This window comes from Asterias amurensis, chromosome 2, assembly GCF_032118995.1.
Source record: "Asterias amurensis chromosome 2, ASM3211899v1".
In the NCBI taxonomy this organism is placed as follows: domain Eukaryota; kingdom Metazoa; phylum Echinodermata; class Asteroidea; order Forcipulatida; family Asteriidae; genus Asterias; species Asterias amurensis.
Window position 1 is genome coordinate 15,516,023 of NC_092649.1, and position 26,157 is coordinate 15,542,179.

General features: G+C 38.4%; 1 protein-coding gene across 2 annotated transcripts in view; it reads left to right on the forward strand.

Annotated features, from left to right (window-relative positions):
- The window catches only part of LOC139954443 (pseudouridylate synthase 7 homolog), a 104,710-nt gene that overhangs the window by 59,847 nt on the left and 18,706 nt on the right, over positions 1-26,157 (forward strand). For both annotated transcript variants that reach the window (XM_071954244.1, XM_071954243.1), the window contains exons 8-12: positions 7,335-7,400; positions 13,424-13,486; positions 15,698-15,823; positions 23,362-23,423; positions 24,406-24,563. In XM_071954244.1, the coding sequence (XP_071810345.1) occupies positions 7,335-7,400; positions 13,424-13,486; positions 15,698-15,823; positions 23,362-23,423; positions 24,406-24,563 (475 nt within the window). The remainder of the gene's footprint in view (positions 1-7,334; positions 7,401-13,423; positions 13,487-15,697; positions 15,824-23,361; positions 23,424-24,405; positions 24,564-26,157) is intronic.

Below are 26,157 nucleotides of genomic sequence, written 5' to 3' on the forward strand. Positions count from 1 at the left end.
AAACTTCTTTACAAAATCTGACTGTTCCTACCTCTTTCTCCCTGCCCTCTGTTCCTGCGATGCGAAGCAGAACACTTAATAATCCATAAATCCAAGTGAGTTGTTCCAATATCGACCCTTAATCAAGTTCCTACAGATGGTGTGTGTTCAGATTTTATGTCCCACCCTTCTTGCTCCTGAAGCTGCAAGAACTCGCAACTGTTTATTCCGTCAGAAGAAAGGGTAGGCTTTGACTTTCACCGTCCTGTCTCTCTCTGCACGAAGCTATGAGACATATGGGGTATGTGTGGGAATGAATCACCTAGCTATAAACGCTTTCCAATGTTGACCGCACTTCCCTCGCAAGGTCCCGCCGCAGTTCATGAACTTCCAGATAATTTTTGGTTTATCCACTGTCGACTCACGAACGTTAAGACTTTGTTCTCTTGGAAACCTGGTCTTGAATTAGTGTAAAGCTATGGTAGCATAAAGTTGTTGAGTGTTTTGTTTGAGATTTTTTTTCTTTTTTTTTCCAGAGAATTTCAGGATTTGGTGGCAGGCATTAATACAGACAAATGGTTACAGTTCAAAGTTTTGTGTATGATTAGTCATTTTTTAGTATATCTTGCTACACAGTGGCTAAAATTAGCGTCGAAAATGTGCCTTTCGGTGGCCGTGCGAGTTAAGGGGGGAGCCCGAGGGAATTAGGCACACCGGCAAGGCCCCGTCAGCGATGATTGGCTGCAAGGAAGTCTGGGAAATTGGCTGATTGGCCCCGATGTTCAGATAGCGCCCCTCGATGTCATTTGCCATGACCACTCCTGAACGTTCAAGTTTAACTTGAAAGTTTATTAACCACCTAATCCAGCTTCAATTAAAATATCTGTAGTTTTGGGTAATGCATGTAAAAGAACCCAGTGCAGGCATGTGTGCTTTGTTTTTGAAATGGCAAGGGCACAAAGGCATTGTCTCCTAGGTAAAGGGCACCATATGTGGACAAGGGCAATGACAAGGGGGCACGAAGGCAATTGGGCACAGAGGCAATCGTGTGGGCTCCGTGAAGTATCAGGCCCCCAGTGCACTTATCGAGGAGAGAAGGTGTTCGCCCCGGTGCTCCTGGTTTGATTGGTAGCCTATTATGCCACAGCACCTTGTAAACTGTTACATGGTGCTATGTAAAAGGAGTAGGTCACGATCATAAACGTAGTCCCACATACTGGGAAAGAGGCCAAAATGATTAGTAGAACATCTCTGATGAAAGTCAAGGTGTTTAGTTCATAGAGGATGGACTGGATTGTGATGAGGGGAAGTAAGCAGTTGCTGAGAACTCCACGTCAATCAAAACCACACTTCCCCTCCGCTCAAATTGAACATGTTAGGCATCTGGATTAACTCTGGCAAGTTGGCAGGATCTTTTAAAGTTAACAAGATAATCCTACAAGTTTTCTCCTGATGGCGGGTTCTTTATAGGTGTGGTGAGGAGCTTGCTACGACGGCCGATCACATTATTATAATTTAAGGGCTGCTCAGAATAGACAATGTTAAAACTATTAACTATTAAGACTATCTCAAGGATTATTCTTCAGAGTTAGAATATAAATTTATGGCGTGTTTTGGCTGAGGGGAGAAGAGAGCAGACTCAAGCTCTGATGTTCTGTTCAGAACGTGGGTTCGATTCCCGGTCTTGACGCTTGTGTCATTTAAGCAAGACCTCTTTGTCAAGCAAAAAATTATTGGGGCACCAGTTGGAACAATGTAAACTTAATGGAGTTTTTCGCTGGTAACAGTTTCTGTTGAGCAACATTTTTCTGTGCTTAGCAAGAAATTGGGCCCTGGTCTTCATCTTCTAAGTTCCATCTTGCTGGAGGTTTTGTAATTTTGGATGGGGTTGGTGGTGGGTGCGTGGTGGGTGAGTGAGGGGCTAGACTGCATTGGAGCCAGTATGACTGATGGATCCACCTTATTTGGTCATGCATATGTAGATCAAGGTCTGAGTGTAAATCTCTCGTTTGGTTGTAAGACGTGCACCAAATCATTCAACACTGAGGAACTGTTTATCTGATACAATTTCCTTCCAGCTTAAGAAGAGACTTACATTGTATCTATCATCTACCACCTTAACGCAAATGAGGACTTCAACTTCCATTGCTATCTGAGGATATGAAACCATAGTGAATCATTCTTTGTAAACATCAAATTCCTTGATTTTGAAACCGATTCAAGGAATTAATAATTAGCACATTACTAGATTGGTTTGTCTCCTTGGTACATGTTGGAGTGATGTAAGGCAGTTGACTTTGTGATTGGCTTGTCTGTGTGTATGTGGGCAGCAGGGCTTGTCCACTAGAGTGAGGTCTGTAAATTTACCATTTGACTACAAGATACAGGAGCTTTGGGGAGTCCAATAAGCTAGTAGAAAAAATAAAATTTCCAATATATTTCAGAACTTTTAGGGGAAATGGCCTTAGCTATTGATCCAAACCGGAACTTCTTCAGAGGCGTAAACAAGCACAAACAAAAACATATCCATTTATAGCAAAAAGAGAAGCAAAGAATACTTATACACGTACATGTACATGTACAAAGTTTGATTTGATCCGAGCATGATCTGGCATGAAAAAAACATGCGGTACCTTACAGACGCTGGAAGTTCTGATGTATTTTGAAAAAATATTTCTAAAATTTCTTGTGATTTCTTTTTTTAAATATCTTAGTAATAGGAGTACTAGTTGCACATACATGAAATGAATTGAGTGATAAAATAGTGTTGTTTTAATGGCGTTTATAATATATTCTAATTTCAGGGTGAAATAATGCAATCCTGAGGCTGTGTCATTTGTTTTTGATTTTGTTGTCCTTCTAAAAGCCTGAATAAATAAATAACTAAATAAATAAATACAAACACTGTCTGCACTGTTTCCAAAAACAGTCATACTCAACAGCACATGATGGTTTTCACAACACCACATCCAGTTCAAGTCAATTTCTCTCTATGCAGTGGTTTGTTTGGTCAGGTTCGAATCCCACCGGGGGCACAATGTGGATTGGGTCTTCAGTCTCTACTTGACTGCATGGGTTTTCCCTCCTGGAATAATTCTCTTGGGTTTTCCTCCCACATCTAAAACTGAAATTTTCTCTTACACCTCCTCTTCGCGTTTGGCTCTAATTAGAGCGTCGAGAGTATTTATCCAGATCCAGATCTACTTAACAAACATAGACCCGCTCATTTTTTCAGGTTACCAAAACAAAACATGTAAATTTTAAGACCTGTAACAAGTATTGTAAAGTTTGACATGTGATGTTGTTTATTCACTCCAACCCTTAAATTCATGACCGATTTTACACATGATATAAAAAATAAAAAAACTCATAAAACTTGACTGTTCTATATACATAATGTAGCGCTTTTGGAATAACTTATTCAATAAAACAGAAAATGACATCTGGAATCTGGGTTATCTTTTATTTGGTTCAGAATACCGAGTAGTAAATCCCACAATGCAAAAACAAAATTAGATTTTCAATTTTTTGGGACACATTGTTACAGAATTGGTAAGAAACAAAAATCGTGAAGATCACAGATTTACATAAAACTTACACGGTCTAATGATGATGATAGTAGAAAACATCCCTTGAAATATTTCTGTCTGAAATTTCATATTTGATTAGAAATAAATAATGTAATTTTACGCTTTGAGTTTATCCCTCAGTGAGTGTTTTATTCATATTTGTATTGGCGTGGATGCAATGCAAAGTTTGTAATCGGTTTTTCACTATTATCTTGTGACCCAGATGGCTGATCGTTCTCGAACTTCTACAGGTTTGTCAGTTTATGTATATGGTGTGCTTACACTGCCAGCAACTGTTTTGGTAGCAAAACCAGTTCTGTAATGGTCCTTTAAATGGTTTTGGTACCTTTTGAATGAAGATGTAAATGCCTTGAACTGAGTAGAATAGGAAGTTGACAATAAGAACCAAGTCAGTTTGTTGAAATGCACATAATAGTTTTTAAACAAAAGCGGTATAAATCTTTGCTGAAAAGTTGGGGCGTGACTTTGAAGTTTCAAAAAGTTTCCAAAAATGTGTGAAAAACAAAACATTTGTTTTAAGAGATGTTAAACTTGCATCGGGGATAAAGAATATTAATTTTGGTTTTTACCCATGTACACCGATTTGTGTTAGCGCTGTGTACTCAGTACGTTTTGTTGTTTATGGTTAAACATTTGTTGTTCATACTCAATGCACAAAGTGTAGTACAGCGAACGAGTAACAGCGTTGTGACCGGGGCCTGTTTTAGTGCCCCAGGATTTTTTTTAATGACACTTTAATACTCATATCCTATCCCACATTTTGGTGGTCAAAATGTACTTGAAGAAACTGACCCAAACAATTTTGCAAAAGAGCTGTCTGCTTCTGCAAGGGGTCAATAGACAGGAGTGAATCGGAACAAAATGATTAAAGATTAGGGAAACAATTTGAACAGTATTATAATCACATTATACCCTACAAGTGATGTCAATATGTTTTGTAAGATTACCTAATATACAGTATCATTATCTTAACGGTTCATTTAAGCTATCTAAATTTGAAGAAATCAGTTAATTGAACAATTTTATCGGTCTCACTGTGGGGGAAAATGATAGTTATAACCAGAGATCTACATGTGTTCGAGAGACTTGCTGTTGTAAATTGCCTAAAAACACTTGCATTATCAAGCACTGGCACTTTGCAGTCTGTTTGTATTTGAAATTTAGATAAAGTTAGAAGTTTCCTCTGGAGTTGTTTTATCTTGATCAATTAAATTATAAGTACCGCCCTTGGCATTAGAGTTGGAATGAGAAAGTCACTGGTTGGTAATTGGTCGGACATTGGCGTCCGAGGAAGAATCATTCTACGTGTATGCACAGTAAAGACACAGTTGTTGTTTTTAAAGTGTTTTTTTTAAAGGCACTGGACACCTTTGGTAATTGTCAAGGACCAGTATTCTCACGTGGGCTGTTTCCCAACTTAGGCATGAAATTACAATTCTGTGGAAATTTTGGTTTAATTGGTCATCCAAGTAGAAAACATAAAAATATGTACATGTGTACACATTTTTTCAAATCTTGTACATATATACAGTTAAAGCTTATTCATTTGATTTGACACTTCTTGTCTATGTCAATACTAAGCAACCACTTGACAGTCTTGTAGTTTCCTGAAGATTGCATGTAAGTTTTTTGCATTTTCAAGGCATGAATCCCAAGATAATCAGAATTGACAATTTAATTCCCCAGATCGGGGGGAAATTACATATTATATAGATATATCTGATGATTAAACTGGTACTTGTAACTGATAGAAATACTTGTATGAATATGGTTATAATATATATGTGTTTATACCTTTTGTTTTAGCTCAACTTTTTAAATTATTCTGCAATTGTTTAATTATTCTGCAATTTTAGAATGCTTAATGTATAGTATATAAATGTTTTATTTTTTTATGAGCCAGGTCTGGGAGGGCACATCTTTTTTGATGACAGTTTTTGGACTTTTGCTCTTCCCTGGACGGCATGTGCTTGTTTTATTGTTTTGCTAAACTAAAATAAATAAAATAAATATTCAATTATAGAATAAAAAGGAAAAAGTTCAAGTCGAGAGCTGTGAGGGTCAAGTTACTGTGCAACGTAGAGAGAGGGAAGTTTTAAAGCCGGGTATGCATTTGGCTCTACAGACCTTTATCATATTGCAGCCATCTTTGTTAGGTTCCCTGTATACATAATGACTGATGTAGTCTAAAATTTCAATTTATAGGAGTCAGACTATTCAATGTCATTGGTTTAAATGTATCTACAGGATTGGTCAAGCTGCCAAAATAATCAGAGATTGTGGGATCAAACAAGGACGTGACAAAACAAATCATGTTGTGTGAGTCAGGAGTTAAAAAAATAGTTCAATTCAATTCAACTTAATTAAATAATATGTTTATACCATACTCTTGTTGAAAAAGAACAATTGTGAGAATTAAACAGTACATAGAAATGTAACAAAACAAGTGCATTAAATTATACAGAAACAATATAATCTAAAGCAAATAATGAGGGAGAGCATGAGGCTGTTAGAGTAAGCCGAGACATGTAGCCAACAACCTTTATACAGACAAACAAACAAACAAACAAACAAACAAACAGCGAAGAAGAAACACGGACAAAACAAACAAACAATGACAAAGCAAAATGCTGACGAGAAAATACAAAAAATATTAAACCAGGCTAACTGAAGACGACCAAAGTGAATAGATAAGTGGAGAGTACAAAAAATGCACAATATTTTCAGCATGAACACACTTTGTCCTTAATTTTGGTCCTAGTAACTGAAATCAGCTTTAAGTTATTATTCTTTGAGGTTTTCTTGAATAAGTCATATGACATCATTTCAAAGGGGAATATTTTTTTCAGAACAAATGGTGTTAGTATGAAATGAACTTCTTAAACAGTAAGCTTTCTGACTAAAATTAAACTTCTTCTGAAGAGGAGCAGAGTATACTGTTCGAAATGTCGAGACCACACCGGCTCTTCTCAGAACCAACCCTCACACAAAAGAGTATTACTTGGTTGTACCCGCAAGTTTACTATTTGTTCATAGTTTCTTCGTAAAATTAATATGTTTTTCATCCTGACAAATTCGTTATTACTAAGGGAAGAAAAACAAGATGTTTGCACCATGGTTAATTAAAGTCTTTGGCTACTTGAAATAGTCTGGCCACTGGCAGACTTTGTTTAATTTTTAAAGGATTCTTGTTCAGGTCAAGCACTTTGCAATTCCCTTCAAATTTGTTTTCTTCATCAAAAACGGCCCTTGATTAAAGTCCTTAATGAACATTTTTGATTAAGACCTACACTAAAGTTTGATACTTGAAATATTCCTGTTGTTGCTTTTTTTTATGCCTAGATAACTCTCAATAGATGCCATATTTATGGGCATGTCGCAGTTTGGCTTGCCGGCAGGTCAAGCGCTCAAGTTATTGACGCAGCTGTGTTGTTCACTAAGCAATCATGGCATGTTGTTCACTAAGCAATCGCGGGCTTAACGACTTTCTCATGCGGAAAGGCATGACTTTGTGTTCCAATTTGTCTGTATAGATAAGATGGCCCATTTGTAATTCATGTAAATTTCAAGGGCACCGAGGCGATGACCTGGGGGTGGAGGCAATCGCCTTTGTTGCCTTCGTGAAGTATCAGGTCTGGTAATGAATGATCTGTTATTAATGGTACAGGTCATAAGTTAATGAAGCAATTTACAAAATTGTTTTTTTTTCTGTGACTCACAATGTTTCCTTTCTGAACTTCCTTCTTCCCTTTGTCCATCCTACAGAGTTGAAGCTGAGAGGCTGTGCAGACTCAATGCCATTCTACGGGGCATCCGATTGGGAAACTTCAGGTGAGCATTTGGCAATTGAATTTCCAGAGGGTGGTGAGGAGTGGCAATGTCGTGTTTGCTTAGGCCGTGTCAGAATCAGCAACTTCGGCTAGAGCTTTGGCTAGATCAGCGCATCTGCAAGTGTTGAAGAATAGGCAGATGCGTACGAGCTAGCCGTAGCTCTAGCCGATGTCGCTGTTTTGGACACTGCCTTAGATAACTGACTAGCTTCACAGAGGGGGAACCAGTCTCTTGGACTGTTTGTTGCATGTGACTTTGGCTGGTTATCTGTATTTTTTTCTAAGCAAGATTTTCAGTGTTTTCCCTCAACTTACAGAGAATTCTATGAGGATCTGTCAAAGATCAGGGCCCAATTTGATAAAGCTGTTAAGCAGAAAATACTGCTTAGCAAGTTTGTATGCTTAGCAATGAAATTGGTCCTTGATCTACCCCAAGTATGCTGGAAACCTGTCATTAATCAAGCGCCAATCATACCAGCTAAACCAGTCATGCTGAGCGGTCAAGCACACTCAAGCTCAGGTTTCCTGATCAGCAGAGCTGGCTTCAATCTTGGTCTTGTAACTTGTGTCCTCTAATCAAACCACTTTACCATTATTGCTTCATCCTTCAGATTTGATGTACAGCCTGTAGGTTTTTGTGTGTTTGCTGTGTAATGCATTTAAAGGAACACGTTGCCTTGGATCGGTCAAGTTGGTCTTTGAAATGCTTTTGTAACTGTTTTTTTTTTTAAATGCATGTGGGTAGAAAGATGATGTAAAAGTAGAATACAATGATCCACACAAACATGCCTCGAAATTGCATGGTTTTCGTTTTACCTCGTCGACTAATATGGTCGGCCATTTATGGGAGTCAAATTTTTGACTCCCATAAATGGCCGATCGTGTTAGTTCACACAGTAAAAGGAAAACAACGCAATTTCAAGGCAAACTTGTGTGGATCATTGTTTTCTACTTTTAAAACATCTTTCCAACTATATACATTTTATAAAAAAAACGGTTACAAACGCTTTTTATAGATCAACTCGTCCGATCCAAGGCAACATGTTCCTTTAAAAGAACCCAGTACATACATGTACACTTATCATAAAGAGAAGGGGTTTGTCGCAGTGTTTCTGGCATGGTAGGTACTTTGAAGTTTGCGCCACAGCACCTTATAAACCATAACAAGGTGCTACGTACATGGATATATAGATTTAAAATGGTTAGAACTAAGTGCTTTGGGATGCCTTGAGTGTGAATAGCACTGAAGACTCTTTCAGTGCCTAGGTCATACATGCACATTTGGATCTATTTTTATGTACTCCAAAAGCTCCATTATATGTACTGTATTTTCCTGCGGATAAGACACGTCTTATCTGACTTTTTAGACCCCCAAAACGTTAGTTTGTCTTTTCTTTCGTTGCGCCTTGTCTGCTAACGATTTCATTTTTTTTTATGATCACTGCGTGAAATATTAAATACCTTCTTGTCCAGTTCAAATCAACCGTCTTTGTGTGAAGAATCCTTACTCAATAATGCGGTCTAACATCAAACAAGTTTGAACACTGAGACCCCATTTCGTTCGAACAGTACCGAAATCTCCCAGACCGTCCTTTCATTCCAACAATGGCACAATAGGCTGATCCCCCATGATGGTGCTTTCTTTCGAAAAATGCCGCACTACGTTTATCCCCGCTTAATGATATTGCTTTCGGTCAAACATACGGTCCAATTTTTGGGGTCATTTTAGGGTCCTGCGTCTTGTCCGCCAAGCGTCTTATCCGCAGGAAAATACAGTACTCAAAAAGTGTCATCATTCATACAAGAACAACCCATAGTATGCTCTCCAATCTGAAAGTTATTTCTCCTAATATGGACTTTCCCCCCCGAAAGAGGAAATTGACTGGCCTAGTTTTGACAGGGCAGTCATGGGACCAGTCTATAAATATCGAATTAGTTAATCAAATACCCCAAACTATGACTGAATTATGGTTTGCTTGGACAGTTGGTTTCAGCTATAAGATAACGGCTATATCAGCTGTCATCAATGTACATAAAGCAGGCGTAATATTCTTCCTAGTTTAATAATATAATATCGAAGTCTTACATGGGCGCATGTATCTACCAAACAAGGTAGTATATACAAGTTGAGTATATACAAACTTTCAGAAAGATAGGTTTCATAGACCCAATTATGTAGAACCTTGTAGGGTTGGCAAGGTGCTACGACGCACATACAGCAGCCACAGCCAGGAATACTGGGGCGAACCCCTTCTCTTTTCGATAAGTGCACTGGGTTCTTTTACATTTTGTTTGCTCTTTCGTGTATCATTGCCTGAACATGCCGTTTTCTTTTTGCCAGCTGTTCAGTTCAGTTCAGTTCAGTTCAACACAACATTTATTTCCAATTCCTCAATCAACATAAATACTATGTTTACAAAGTGATACACAAAGATGCAGGAAATTGGGGGCGACAACCAAGTAAGCACAGCTTGTGTTAGGGAGTGCCCATACAAAGAAAAGATCCAATATAATAGAATTGCGAGAACTGTCTGCTTTGACAGAAGTTTCATTTACACTGCAGTCACCCTATTAGAACAGTCTTAAAGGACGGACACCTTTGGCAATTGTCATAGACTATTCTCACTTGGTGTATTCCAACAAATGACGAAATAACAAAACTGTGAAATTTTTGACTCAAATGATTATTGAAATTGCGAGAGAATTATGAAATATGATTCCAATTAAAGGCACTGGACACTGTTGGTAATTGCTCAAAATAATTGTTAGTGAAAAAACTTTTGAGCAACGGAGAGCTGTTGCTAGAACTAGTATAAAACATTGTGAGAAACGGCTCCCTCAAAAGTACATACATTTTCAGAAAGAATTAATTTCTATTAAATTAATTTCTCACTCCAATAATAAAAGACTTCAGCTGAAGCCTTCTGAAAGCACACAAAATAATGCAACTTTTAAAGGTGTGTTGTTCTTGTAAACTTGATGACCAATTAGGCCTAAATTATCCGATTTCTTTTTAATTTTATGCATCTATTGGGATACACAAAGTGAGAATATTGGTCTTTGACAATTACCAAAGATGTCCAGTGCCTTTTAAAACCTCACCAATGCTAATATTTCTGATCTGTTTCATTAAACAAACCTGCCCACATTGTTGCTCCCTTTCGCCCATTATGATGCCGAGTGTCTTGGCCACCATTAAGGGTCGAACCTTTCAGAGGTTGTTGTCTATTTCCAAAATCGCTTCCTGTCCAACACTGAAACCTCATTAGCCTTTTTGAGTTATGGCGGACAGTACACAGTTTGGTTTGGGAGTATACAGACAAATTTACCCAAACCTATTAGTGTCCAAGTATTGTGTCCGCCATCCGTTCATAATGGCTAATGGGTTTTTTACTCCCCTTGTCATTTCTTGTTGGTCAAAACACACCATGTCCACAGATTTATATTCAACTAACACAGTTGGAAGATAATGATAGTAGAAAGCTTACCTTAAAATACTACTAGCTGAGGTGCTGTAGTTTTTGAGAAATGAGTAAAGCATTGTAACAAAAGTATTAGTTTTTTGTAGCTTGTTTTACTCATTTCTCAAAAACTACAGTACCTCAACAAGTGATATTTAAAGGGAAGTTTTCTACCATCAATAGCTTGATTGTTTGTGTTTTGTTTTGCACTAAAAATACCCAAACCTAAAAGAGATTTCTGTATGAGCGTGTGCGTGGGGGTGTGCGTACATGTGCCAGAGAAATAAAACTGGGAATGCTGCTTGCTGCGTGCTTCATTGATGTACTTGTAACTCGAAGCGCATACGGTTTGCCCTACAAGTTGGTGACTTTCATAGCAACAAAGGGGTTATTCAATCTGGTCTAATACAGACAAATTGACCCAAACCTTTTAGTGTCCAAGTATCGTGTCCACCATCACATCATAATGGATAATGGGTTTTTACTCCTCGTGTCATTTCTCGTCTTTGTTACCATTCTTCTTGACGCTTGCTTGAATGGAATTGGTGTCAACTAGAACCAGCCTACGTCTGAGCAATCAGTGCAAGTGTCAGAACAGTTGAGTCCTCACTCAAACCAACTGACTAATCGGACACTGTCGGTGTCACTGATGACAGATTAAACCACTAAACTGTGACTGTAGGCCGCCTTTTCTTTTATTTGGACTTCTTTCAATCTTGTCATTCCTGTTGCATCAGCCATTGAAATGGCATAACATTTTCTTGCAATTGGTGGGACCTTTTCTTATCAAGAGTACTGTCCACCATTGGTTGTTATGGCTGTTTTTTGTAATGTTTTTTATTAAATACACTGGACACTGTTAGTAATTGTCAAAGACCAGTCTTCTCACTTGGTGTATCTAAACATATGATCAAAATAACAAACCTGTGAAAATTTGAACTCAATTGGTTGTCAAAGTTGCTAGATAATATCGGAAGAAAAAACACCCTTGTCACGCGCAGTTGTGTGTTTTCCGATGCTTGATTTCGGGACCTCAAAATCTAATTCTGAAGTCTTGAAAATTACTTCTTTCTCGAAAACTACGTTACTTCAGAGGGAGCCGTTTTATTACAATGTTTTATACTATCAACAGCTCTCCATTGCTCATTACCAAGTAAGTTTATATTCTAACAATTATTTTGAGTAATTACCAATAGTGTCCACTGATCTTAAAGAGAAGGTACACGTTTGGTAGTTGCCAAAGACCAGTGTTCTCACTTGGTGTTTCCCATCATAGAAATAACAAGCCTGTGGAAATTTAGGCTCAATTGGTCATCAAACAGCTCTCCAATGCTTGTTACCAAGTCAGTTTTTAAGTTAACATTTGTTTTGAGTAATTACCAAACGTATACCTTCCCTTTAAAGAGGACTGTCTACCATTTTTTTCATGTATATAATTGCCTTGGGTAATTGGTAAAGGAGGAATTGGGACTCTAAGAGTGTGCACAACATTGGTATGACTGAAAGTACAAATGTCCAAAGATGTCCACATGTACTACATGTTATAAAGACGGACATGGTGAAAAAGACTCTCTGGAATATTTGTGCTTAGTGTTCGAGAAACTAGTTTTGAGCTCACAAGTCCAAAACATGCTGTTTGATATTAGTGAAAACATAGAAGTTTCGTTTTCCTCTCCATATTTTCTTTTGAATCCAATTACCAATTGAGCCTAATTTTTCAGAAGTTATTTCATGTACATGTACATGTCGATCACACAGAGAGATGATACTGGGGTCGATTTCACAAAGAAGGAGATATACATGTACAAACTGCGTGGATGGTTAGGATGAGTGATAAGACTAGTCCTAACTCTTTGTAAAAACCACCCCTGGACTTTAAAAATTTGCCGACAATTTCTGTTCAGAGAGATTTTTTGTTGGGGGTTGGGGGGGGGGGGAGGCAAAAAGTCAAGCAATGACGTATGAATAAGAAAGCTGTATAAATGGGGTGCTTGATGTAGCACTTTTTGAATGGAAGGTACAGCTGTCGTTAACACTAATAGATACGTCTGCCTGTCTGTCGGGGTGTGTTTTCTACAGTGACACTTGGTCATTAGTCTTTTTATATACTGGATACACTTGGCACCATGAGTCAGTAGTCATTTGGACAGTAACAACTTATTTAACAACTTTATTACAAACCTCATATCATGTTAGGCGCCCCTCCCCTGGATCCGCCCTTTTCGGTACGGTGCACTGCCCATGGTAGCAATATTACTGTGTGTTCTCCTTTCTGTTTTGTTAGGCATTTAAAAAAAATTCTGTGATTTTTATTAATGATCTTAAGTGTTGTTCTGTGTATGTCTATGCCCTATATTGCTTTCATCTTCCTTGCTTTTTCTGGGATTTGGGAGACATGCGCATTTTTGCGACAGTTAGTTTAACTTTTATGCTATCCTTAGCTGCAGCATCCTTCTGTCGTTTTAAGCTTTTAAATATATTTCAATGTTTGTACCTTGTACGTTTGAAGTTGTTGCCTTAAAAATATTTTTACTATTATCCATGTTATTTTTTTTCCCTTCAGATATGTGAAAGATCATTTGAGTCTTGGAGACCATTCTGGAAACCATTTCGTTATTGTATTACGGTAAGAACACAATATAAAATCAAATATCTATAATAATATTAATACCAAAGTCTTATATAGCGCATGTATCTACCAATAAAGGTACTCAAGGCGCTGAGTATATACAAACTTTCAGAAAGATAGGTTATTGCAGTGATGAATTCTGAGACCCAATTATTTAGCACCTTATAACTGTTTACAAGGTGCTGCCGCGCATACAGCAGCCACAGCCAGGAACACAGTAGTTAGAAACCGTTTGATTGAGAGTAGGAAGTACCAACCGTTGTAAGGTATTACCCAAAATAATATAAATATTTAGATTATTAGCAATAAATTTAGTTCTTAATAGAATAACCTTGTGCGTTACTGGTGGAGTTTTGCAGCTACAGTTAAAGGCTGCATGGTCTGACCCACTTCCATTCACATAAAGAGGTCAAAGTAAAGGTCAAATTTTCAATGTAGTTTGTGTATCCCAATTTCTAGACACAAGGGTATGTTTTCTGTTTCATGGTACATGTATTTCTGTTGACATTTCTACTTACAAAAATTGATTAAAGAAATGAACAATATTAGCAATGTCTGGCCGCTTTTTGTATGATATATCATGTATACTATGCAGCATTGATTATTAAAGCCATTGGACCCTTTCCGGTACAGAAGAAAAAAAAAGTTCACAGATCTACAAATAATTTACAAGGTTTACAGAAGGTAAAGGTGAAAGACTTCTCTTGAAATATTGGTCCATGACATGCTTTACTTTTTGAGAAAACGGTAAAACAATATAAATTCTCGTTAGCGAGAATTACAGATTTGCTATAAACACATGTCATGACACGGCGAAACGTGCGAAAACAGGAGTGGTTTTTCCCGTTTATTTTCTCCGACTCCGGTGACCGATTGAGCCTAAATTTTCACAAGTTTGTTATTTTATATATAAGTTGTGATATACGAAGTGTGGGACTTGGACAATACTGTTCACCGAAAGTGTATAATGGCTTTAATAATAGACAGTTCTTATACAGAAATAGATGGTCTCAAAAAGGTTAATCTAGACAGGGTTCTTGTGATTGCTTTAGCTAAGTAGCACGTATATTGTGCACAGACTGTATACTCCCCAGGGAGCTGAGATGGTTTAAGGAATGAATTAAGGCCCAGTGACCAGGGGTAATAATGTCGGTAGCGATTTAAAACACCTCTTGGGCGTGAAAAGGGCTATGTAAAAACGGATTATTATTACTATTATTTATCATGTGTTTGCATTCCCATGCAGAGTTTAACTTTCTCTTTGAAACTCAAAACACTCAGTTTTCTTGAAACTCAATTTTATTCTACCTGGGCATATGACATCAGTCATTTGTCAGTGTTGTAGTCATGGTGGGCGGTGGCAGCGGACCTGCACAGGACTAACTAGCAAATTTCGCCCAGCACTCTGAGCAAAATACATGTACACTGTGCTGCCCAGCACAATTTTCAAAAGTATTATCCACTGTGCATTGATCTGAGACATAGCTAATAATTTAAGTTATCACACAAGCACGAGTGGAATATGGAACAAACAAAGCGCTTCTGCGTCCCATATCCAACGAGGCCGCCGAAGGGCGAGTTGGATATGGGACGCAGACGCGCTATTTTCCGTATTTCCACGAGCGCGCATGTGATAAAGTATTTATCTTCAAGCAAATTTGGCGCGTGACATAGAACACACAAGACGCATGGTAGTGATATTAGCCGTGCAATATAGGCTTTTATCACCACTCCATTCTGTGAATCTGATTGGAGGATTAGCGTGACTTGAAGATAATAAGGAATATCAGCGGCACAGAGAAAGAACACCACCGAAGGGCCATTCAACTTACTGCGTGGCCCATAAACAGTTCTGAAACCTGGCTCCACATCAGCATTAATGCTCCCATAATTAAACATTAGTAATTTGGTTGATGCTCTAGCCAAAGTCGACTTTAAGAAAATTGAAGATAATAAGGAATATCAGCGGCACAGAGAAAGAACACCAGCGAAGGGCCATTCAACTTACTGCGTGGCCCATAAACAGTTTGGAAACCTGGCTCCACATCAGCATTAATGCACCCATAATTAAACATTAGTAATTTGGTTGATGCTCTAGCCAAAGTCGACTTTAAGAAAATTGGTTTTATTGCCCACCACTGAAATTGGTCTAGCTACAACACTTTTATGACATGATATTAACTCGGAAGATGTGTTTTCTTTGTGCAGAGATGTAGACGGGACGCAAGAGCAGATTGATCGTGCCATGATATCCATGAGAGACGTAGGCTTCATCAATTACTTTGGTATGCAACGCTTTGGAAACTCTCAAGTAGCCACTCATCTAGTTGGCAGGTTAGTACCGCTTGCCCCTCTCCTCCAAAGCCCCAGACAGACAAACAAGAACTAATGAGTACATTCTTGACGTCTTTCTGGAAGGCACTGGACAAGTTTGGTTATTGTCAAAGACCTAGTGATAACAATATAACTAGTTCTTGTTTTTTTATAGTGCATTTCATAATAACGTTTCAATGGCTTACATCAGTGCACTAGTCATTGGGCTAATATTTCTCAGCTCCCCGTGGAGTATACAGCCCTGAGCTGTTGTTGCGCTCCAGTGAATTTTTCATCCACAATATCAACCTCCACCCTAGCAGGTATTCATTTATACCTCTGGGTATTCTCACTTGGTTTATCACAACATATGCATAAAATAACAAATCAGTGAAAATTTGGGCTCAATACGTGTAGGTCGTGGTTAAAGGCAGTGGACAAAATTGGTAATTACTCAAAAAATTGTTGGCATTAAACCTTACTTGGTAATGAGTAATGGGGAGCTGTTGACAGTAAAAAACATTGTGAGAAACAGCTCCCTCTGAAGTGATGTAGTTTTCGAGAAATAAGTAATTTTCCACGAATTTGAGACCTCAAGTTTAGAATTTGAGGTCTCGAAATCAAGCATCTGAAAGCACACAACTTTGTGTGACAAGGGTGTTTTTTTTGTCATAGTTAGCTCGCAACTCCGACAACCAATTGAGCTCACATTTACACAGGTTTGTTATTTTATGCATATAATTGAGATACACGAAGTGAGAAGACTGGTTTTTGACAACTGCCAATAGTGTCCAGTGTCTTTAAGAGAAAATAATGAAAGGAAAAACACCCTTGTCGCACAAATTTGTGTGCTTTCAGATGCATAATAAAAGGCTTCAGGTCTGAAGTTTTTCAGACTTTGCACGACATACACGTGATTTATATGAAAGGAATTTTTAGCGAGTTAGCCAAAAATGAATCATTTCGCCAGCCAAAGGCCAATTGTATGACAAAAGTCCAAAACACATCTTTCCGATACATCAGAATCGTCAATGTACAGATTTCCTATGGGATTCTGATAATTGTTGGCACTAGTCTTTGCGAAGTGGGTAGAGTTTACTAAGAACAGGATTTGAAAATCTTTAAGATGATCATTTTCAGGTGTGAGACAGTTTAGCCCTTTTTCACCCATTTGCAGTTTAGTCATAAGGAAATCCTGCTCTTTGATCTACTTATCTAGAACTGAGGATACTGTCCCCAGATGCTCCTTGAATTCTATAACTCCAGGGGTCGATTTCACAGAAATATTCCAAATTTAGGACTAGTCCCAAGACTCTTTAGGAGATATTAAAAACTTAATGCTAAACTGGAGATAAGACTAGCCTTAACTCTTTGTAAAATCCACCCCGGGGGTTACTTAAAGCCATTGGACCCTTTCGGTACAGAAAAAAAAAAAAAGTTCACAGATTTACAAATAATTTACAGGGTTTACAGAAGGTAATGGTGAAAGACTTCTCTTGAAATATTAGTCCATGAAATGCTTTACTTTTTGAGAAAACGGTAAAACAATATAAATTCTCGTTAACGAGAATTACAGATTTGTTATAAACACATGCCATGACATGGCGAAACGCGCGAAAACAGGAGTGGGTTTTCCCGTTATTTTCTCCCGACTCCGATGTCCGATTGAGCCTAAACTTTCACAGGTTTGTTATTTTATATATAAGTTGTGATGCACGAAGTGTGGGACTTGGACAATACTGTTTACCGAAAGTGTATAATGGCTTTAAGTGGAAATGTCATCATTTCAACTTGCCTCATAAAAATTTGATCATGGTTTGAGCCCTTTTTATTTTTTTTTGTAGCAATGACTCATTCCTGCATTATAAGCTTTGATCGAATGCATGTTTCTTGAACTGTCTGTTGACTGATTCAACTCTATGGTTCAACACTGAGCTCTGAGTGCATGCCTGTATGCTATGTACATTTTTTGAAAGGGCAAGGGCAACAAGGCATTTACTCCTTGGTGAAGGGCACCCTGTGGGGATATTGTAAGTTTCTACTGGAGAATTTCAAGGGCACCAAGGCAATGACCAGGGGGCATGGAGGCAATCGCCTTCATTGCCTCCGTGAATTATCAGGCCTGAGCGCGTACAATAGACCCTGACCGTACTGCGCCCATCTTATTCCATGTATACACAATGGCACTGATAGTTTTAATTCTCAATTTCATAATTAGGGGCTCAGACTACTGCCCCCATCGGCCTCAGTTTGGATGACGTTAGTTTGAAAGGAAATCTTAACAAGATGGCTGCTTATGATAAAAGTCTATATAATTCATTAGGCTTTTCCGCCTTAGCAACACTGGGTGGTTATTTTCCCAGGGGTGTATTAATGCTGGAGCTTGTATCAGACCTTGATATTGATGTATGAACTTGTCTAGATGTTGGGTGCATCGTAAGCTTCATGTATACAAGCCCATTGGGCTTTCCTCCTGTGCTAATCCCCAATGCATTATCTAGGAGATTTGGCAACCGTAGAGGTTGGTGTGAGAATCTATTGCCAGCCACAAAGAGTGCAAAGATCTTTTCACTGTATCAGAGCTGCCAGCTCCTTCTGATTGTGCACAAGGTTCCCTGAAAGTAAACCAATCTTTGCATTTTCTGATGAACTATTTTGAAAATTTCCTGAAAATACGGAAGCTTTGTCCCTAATATATCAAATGTGATTCTAAATATCTCCATGATTGTCGGACAAAGTCTTTCGGATGGAAGTGTCGTGGCCGAGCGGTTAAGATCACCGAATTCAAACTCTGGTGTTTCTGATCAGCAGAGTGTGGGTTCGAATCCCAAGCCGTGACACTTGTGTCCTTAAGCAAGACACTTAACCATTGCTTCGTCCTTCGGATGGGACGTAAAGCCATTGGTCCCATGTGTTGTGTAACGCATGTAAAAGAACCCAGTGCACTTATCGAAAAAGAGAAGGGGTTCGCACCGGTGTTCCTGGCTGTGGCTGCTGTATGCACCGCAGCACCTTGTAAACTTTTATAAGGTGCTAACTAATTGGGTCTCAAAATTCATCACTGCAATAACTATCTTTCTGAAAGTTTGTATATACTCAGCGCCTTGAGTACCTTGTTTGGTAGATACGTGCGCTATATTATTATTATTATTAGCCAAAGCTGTCCAAATGTTGGCAGCTCTGCTGTATACATGTACATGCACATGTTTCTCCAAGGTTGAGAAACTCAAACTTGCGAATTAGCCTATGCTTGACTGGATGAATTGAAACACTTTTTGACTTGGAACTTGATGACTAAGAATCAGTACTTTTTTTTGGTTTTAGGCAATTGTCAGCAAATTTCAATAATGTTTTGAGTTGTTACTTGAAAAATTGTAATTATTCCGCAGCCAAGTCAACAAAATTGAATTGAAATGTGGCAATACTTGAGAGGAGAACTTTCAAACTTTCATTTGGAAGACCTTTTTATGTCTACATGGTGAAAACATTGAGAAGAAGAAGCAACATTTTATTAAATATTAAAGGCAGTGGACACTACTGGTAATTGTCAAAGACTAGTCTTCAAGGTTTGTGTATCTCAACATATGCATGAAATAACAAACCTGTTAAAATTTGAGCTCAATCGGTCGTCGAAGTTGGGAGATAATAGTGAAAGAAGAAAACACCCTTGTCACACAAAGTTGTGTGCATTTAGATGGTTAATTTTGAGACCTCAAGTTCTAAACATGAGGTCTCGAAATCAAATTTGTGGATAATTACTTCTTTCTCGAAAACTATGGCACTTCAGGGGGAGTTGTTCCCACAATGTTTTATACCACCAACCTCTCCCCATTACTCGTCACCAAGAAAGGTTTTATGCTAATAATTATTTTGAGTAATTACCACTGCCTTTAAAAGGCTACCGGCCTGAAGTCTTTTTAAATAATTTTTGTAAAGCATCTAGAAGCACACAAGTTTGTGCTACAAGGGTGTTTTTTCTTTCATTATTCTCTCGCGATTCGATGACCAAATGAGCCCAGATTTGCACAGGTTTGTTATTTTATAATATGTTGAGATACACAAAGTGAGAAGACTGGTCTTTGACAACTACCAATAGTGTCCAATGACTTTAAAGGCAAAAAAAACCACCAAATCCTCACTAGCTTTTAGAAAACATAAATCCACACAATGTTTGAATATCTCCACCTTTGTAATTCCCTATTATTGAATTCACACTTAAACCCGTCAACAAATCCAGAAAAGGTGTCAGAAACCGTCCTCAATAATTGAAAGGATTGTTGTCTTCGTCTTATTAGGGGGTTGACCAAGTCCATGGTCCAACACTCATCCCATCCAGGTCCCTATAATCCAACAGGTGCAAGATGATTGTTTACAGTGACACCTGTCTTAACATCCCAAACACAAACAACCTGAGTGACGTCATGTCATATGAGCAAATACAGTTATGAAAATTAAACCCCTGGGGAAATTATGGGGGGGGGGCAAGTTGACTGGGGGTTATAAAGACATTTGGAGTCTGGTTTAATGGACCATCTGATATCCAGATGTGGGAGTGTGTCAATGGAGGACTCCCAACATATGAGCCAGTAGCATGTCCCGGGGAGAGCATACAGCATGTACAGGGGGTAAGCTACGGAAGGGAACGCCTGTGATGTACATGTGCAATTAAAGTAGACAAACTTTATGAACAGAGTTTTGTGATGTACATGTGCAATTAAAGTAGACAAACTTTATGAACAGAGTTTTTATGGTGATAAAACAACATTGCTGCCATGGATGGTGGTCGGGTTGGCGTAGTGATATCTTGCCTTGCCTTCCACCTCTAGGACTCAGGTTCGAATCACACCAAGAGCACTACATGGATTGGGTAATCAGGTCACTTCCTGCGTGGGTTTTTCCCTGGAATATTTTGGGGGAGTTTTCCTCCCACATCCAAAACTGAAACTTCCTTCCTTGTCTTCTCTCCATTTGGGTCGTTGGCTAGTACAGTGAACAAGTTCGCTTGTCTGAGAGTCCTTGACGTCACAACCAGAATAAATGAAATTAAATTAAATTGTTTTGTTAGCAGCTTTTGTGGGGTACCCTTCAATGTTCATGTTCATGAGTCTGTGAGTCATTGAAACTGCTAGACCTATAAAGGAAGGTAAAACACACATGTGACAGTGAGTCACTAATGCCCAGACATTTCTTACAATATTTTTCTCATATATAAAGGGAGTGGTTTAGGAAAAAAAACAAAGGTATAAAATAGTCCAGGTCAAAGTGTTACCTGTTGGCAGACAAATCCCCTCCTCATGTTCCTGTGCCACTTTGAAGGACTTTCAAAAGAATACGTTCAGGAAGGGAAACGAAAGTTGCAGAAATGGTTTTTTAATGTGGCATATACGTAGTTTCATACCAGCCCACTTGTGGTTAAGTATCTGACTTGAATGCAAATTTTGCTCTGTTTGTTAAAAGGGAGGGCATACATTTGGTAGTTACTCCAAAAGTCAATGACCATAAAAAGATTACTTGTTAAAGAGCATGGAACAGCTGTATAGTATACATTATATTAAAAAATTGTGGAAAAAACTCCCTTTTAAGTAGTGTAGTTCTGGAGAACAAATTTAAATCCCAGAAAAGCTTTTGGCAAAATTATTTCCCAATGTTTTTTTTTAAATAATAATAATAATAATAATAATAATAATAATAATAATAATAATAATGATTGGTTTTTACACAGCGCTTTATACACCTAAGGGCGTCTTAAAGTGCATCCATGATTAGTACCACTGGTCACTGGGACATTTAATTAATTAATTCCTTAAACCATCTCAGCTCCCTGGGGAGTACACAGCCAGAGAGGTTTCCTTTATTTAGGAAAGTTTTACAGATAGCTCTTTAGTAAAGAAATTACTTCAGAACTGGAGACATGCCAAATACACATGCAGTTCTAATAAGCCGTAGTTGTACAAGTATAGAATGCAGATTGTACATGTAGGCGCCAAACATTGTGTGATGACAGACCGAAGTCAAAGCTGTCAATCTGACTCCGTGTTTAGTCATAATACACAGTGCAGAAACCTTGGACCCAATTCCATGTTAAATTAGGTCATAGTGTGGCATGTCGTGGCCAAGCAGTCTAGTTCACTGGACCCTAGCTCTGGTGTTGTCAGCGTTGTCAGCGTCAGAGTGTGGGTTCCCATCCCAGTAATGACACTTGTGCCCTTGTGCATTTTGCTCTACCAGCCAGGCTCCTAGTGGATGATACCCATGCCTACGTCCTTATAGACCATGAGGAGGGTAACTTTGTTTCAGCCCCAGGAGTAGATGGCAACCCCAAGCATGCCCCTGGTGGCAGTTGATTTGATTGCCCAAATCAGGGATTTGATTTGTGATGTAAGGTGATCTCTCAAATATAGCAAATATGGAGATGTCAATTTTATGCTATTTTGTTTGCGGAAAAGAAAAGTCAGATTTATCTAAACATTCATCTGGAGACAGTTCACAACTAAACATGGATGAGCAATGTCTGCTTCGGAAGTTTTGTTTGATAAAGAAATCCTGGGCCAATTTCATAAAGCTGTATACATCCCATGTACATGTAAGCAAATTTTGTGTAATTATTGTAGCAGACAAATGTCTGTAAGCATAAACGTCTTTGAGAAAGAGGTAACTTCTCACTCAAATAATAAGTGACTACAGCTGAAGCCTTTTACGTATTATGCATCTGAAAGCACACAAAGTAAAGCAACAAAGGGTGTTTAAGATGACAAATTGAGCTCAAATACTCACAGGTTTGATATTTTAGGCCTATGTTGGGATCTGCCATGTGAGAAGACTGGTTCTGGACAATTACTAAACGCGCTAATGCGTGAGAAGTGCTACATTCTTTATCATACAGGAATGTTTTGTTCACATTAAGGGCTTAAACAATATTGGTTGGTATACTTATAGTATCTAACCAGGCTCTAATATAATTGATCTCCAGCCTGGATGTAATACCATAGGTATTTGTGTTTGTCCATTGAACAGGTGCACACGTAGACAAAAAGTTTTAAATGGCTTTATACAATGGCTCCAGGAAATTGACCAAAACCAAGCGTTAAAGAGGCGTCAGGAAATTGTAAAAGGCAGACAAATAGAGTGAAGAAAAACAACCTCTAGGGATATGAGTTTATCTTTGTATCTTTCTGGAATAGGTTGTTTTTTCTTTACATTGTTTATAAAAGCACAACAGATTAAGCAATTACCCAGTACTTGATGTTTTTGTTGTTTAAGCCTCACTCATCTTTTTAAAGTATCAGGTCGCTGCACATGTGCATATTAGAAGCTATTATAAACAGCTTTTTTATGCTTGTTTGTTCAAGTGAGTTTCCCTAAATGTTTTGGAATAATATGCTCAGTTGAGCTTCCCAAAATGTTTTGGTGGTTTTTCTATTGTTAATATCTTTGTTCACGGGTGACAGTCTATTACATTCAGAATGTTTAATTTAACATGAGATTTTATCATAACTCATTGAATTTCTCCCTTCATGGTCTAAGCTTATGTTTTTCTGTATTATTTGTTTCTTTCATAGAGCCGTTCTTCATAGCAACTGGGAAGAAGCAGTGGACTTGATTCTCAAACCAAGAGAAGGATGTAAGTTAAAGGCAGTGGACACTATTGGTAATTGTCAAAGACTAGCCTTCACAGTTGGTGTATCTCAACATTATGCATAAAATAACAAACCTGTGAAAATTTGAGCTCAATTGGTCATCGAACTTGCGAGATAATAATGAAAGAAAATAACACCCTTGTCACACGAATTATTTTGAGTAATTACCAATAGTGTCCACTGCCTTTAATAGGCCAGAGATCATTTTCATACACAGCTCTCAAACTATGGAACCAGCTTCCTACACATTGTTAGGAATGCGAACACACTAAGTCTATTCACAGAGCTGAGAAACACTATATCAATAGTCCTGTGTGTTGTGTAACGCTCGTAAAAGAGCCCAGCCGTTGATTTCACAAAGAGATAGGACTCGTATTATCTCGAGTTAGGATAAGTAACTCGTCCTAACTTAGGATTAATCTTAAGGTCTGCATGCTACAGTGCAGGGTTGGGACTCGTCCTAAGCTATAAGATTAATCCTAGGTTATGAAGAGTTTTGTGAAATCGGCGGCAGTGCACTTATCGAAAAGAGAAGGGGCTCGCCCTGTGTTCCTGGTTTGTTTGGAAGCATATGTTGCGCCACAGTACCTTGTAATCAATCACATGGTGTTATGTACAAAAGATTCGGTCTCATAATTCAAAACATAGTCCCACATACTTGCAGGACATACTGTATGTTACAGCGCAGGGAGCGCCACCGAGTGACGGATATGCATGCTATATAAGAAGCCACTATGATTATTGTTCTATATTCTACTACCGCGGAGTAGATTTTCCGATTTATTGGGAGACTTCTCAGTTCTGAAAAGAACTGTTCTGCTTTTTAACCACTACCTGGTTGGAAGGTAGAAAATCTTCACTACCACGGAGTGAGTTCTTATATGGGTCTTAACGTTTTCATAAACACATCAATAGAGGGCCAATAATTATTTCCAAGTATCTGCCCCCCTCCTTCTCCCCCAACAGACAGACAAGACAACAGATGGAGACAGAAGTGGATGGACACAAAGAACGCTAAGTCCGTCATGGACATCCTCCCTAAGCACAAGACAATCTCCATTGAGATGCAGCTACTCAAGGGATTGTACGAGACTAGGAATAACTTCTTCCAGGCGTTGCAATGTGTAAGGTTGGCTTTTTGTTTGGTTTTGGTTTTTTTGAGAAGGCATGATGAGTGAGGGAATGAAGGAGTGGCGTCGAGGTCTTAAAAGGTTGTTTAGAAAACCGAGTGGGTCGTAGCTGTGGCCATGTGATAAAGGATGGAGCTGAACTGGGGGTGAGGTCCCTTATTGCATGACCACTGCCCTGTAAGGTTTTAAACAGCCGTTTCATCATTTCTTCCAGGCGTTGCAATGTGTAAGGTTGGCCTTTTGCTCCATGTTATTGAGAAGGCATGATGAGTGAGGGAATGAAAGAGTGTTGACGAGGTCTTAAATGGTCGTTTAGAAAACCCACTGGGTTGTGGCTCGGCCATGAAATTGGGGATGATTCCTGTCCTCAGGCCAGTTCACCAAAGGTCAAATTGCCTGCAACGCTTAACGGTTGCCATACTTGTAGAAATCAAATTGGCATGCAGCTCATGGGAAATGTTATGCCTTGTTTGCAAATATTTCAACAAAATGTGTGTGTTTGGAACCACTCAAATGCACTGCTTTGTTAAAGGCAGTGAACACTGTTGGTAATTGTCAAAGACTAGCCTTCACAGTTGGTGTATCTCATCATATGCGTAAAATAACAAACCTGTGAAAATTTCAGCTCAATCGATCATCCAACTTGTGAGATAATAATGAAAGAAAAAACACCCTTGTCACACGAAGTTGTGTGCATTTAGATGATTGATTTCGAGATCTCAAGTTCTTAATCTGAGGTCTCGAAATCAAATTCGTGGAAAATTACTTTTTTTCTCAAAAACTATGGCACTTTAGAGGGAGCCGTTTCTCACAATGTTTTATACCACCAACCTCTCCCCATTACTCATCACCAAGAAAGGTGTTATGTTAATAATTTTTTTGAGTAGTTACCAATAGTGTCCACTGCTTTTAATAACAATAATATTAAAGACTTGCAATGCGCACATATCCACCCCACTGGGTGTTCAAGACGCACCAAAAACAAAATAAAAGAAGATTAACATAACAAAATTAGTCCTTGAAAACTTGTGACATAAGATAAGTTTTGAGAAAAGATTTGAAATTTGTGGTTCAAAGACAAGACCTTAAATTAAGCGGTAGAGAGTTCCAAATGCGTGGCATAGCTGGCCATTTTAACAAATACAAAGAATTAGCAAAAAAATGGCTCCCTGACAAGTGAACACACTACATTTCTGTTCGCATATGTTTAGTTCAATGTCACGTTACACTCGTAGCGATATACTTTCAGAGCCACCCTAAGGGAAATCAAATTAACTAAAAGCTTTGTGAATTAGGTTCACTGTTGAATTCTTTGAAGGGTAGCGTGACTAGACGATGGTGAAAGCCTAATTACTGGTATTGCATTATTATTGGTTGGGTTGGAGGTTGGAGTCTGCTGATTAAACCAATTAGGAAATTATCACGTCCTCGGTTCAAACAGGATGTGAAAAGCTAGAGACATTTTTGATTGCCATTTTGTGCAGTACCTTTAACATGCTCAGACCTACATGTACAATGTACCTCATGCTTTTGGGTTTGGCTATCGGGTACTTTTTCTAGGACACAAACACAATGTCCACAGATTTAC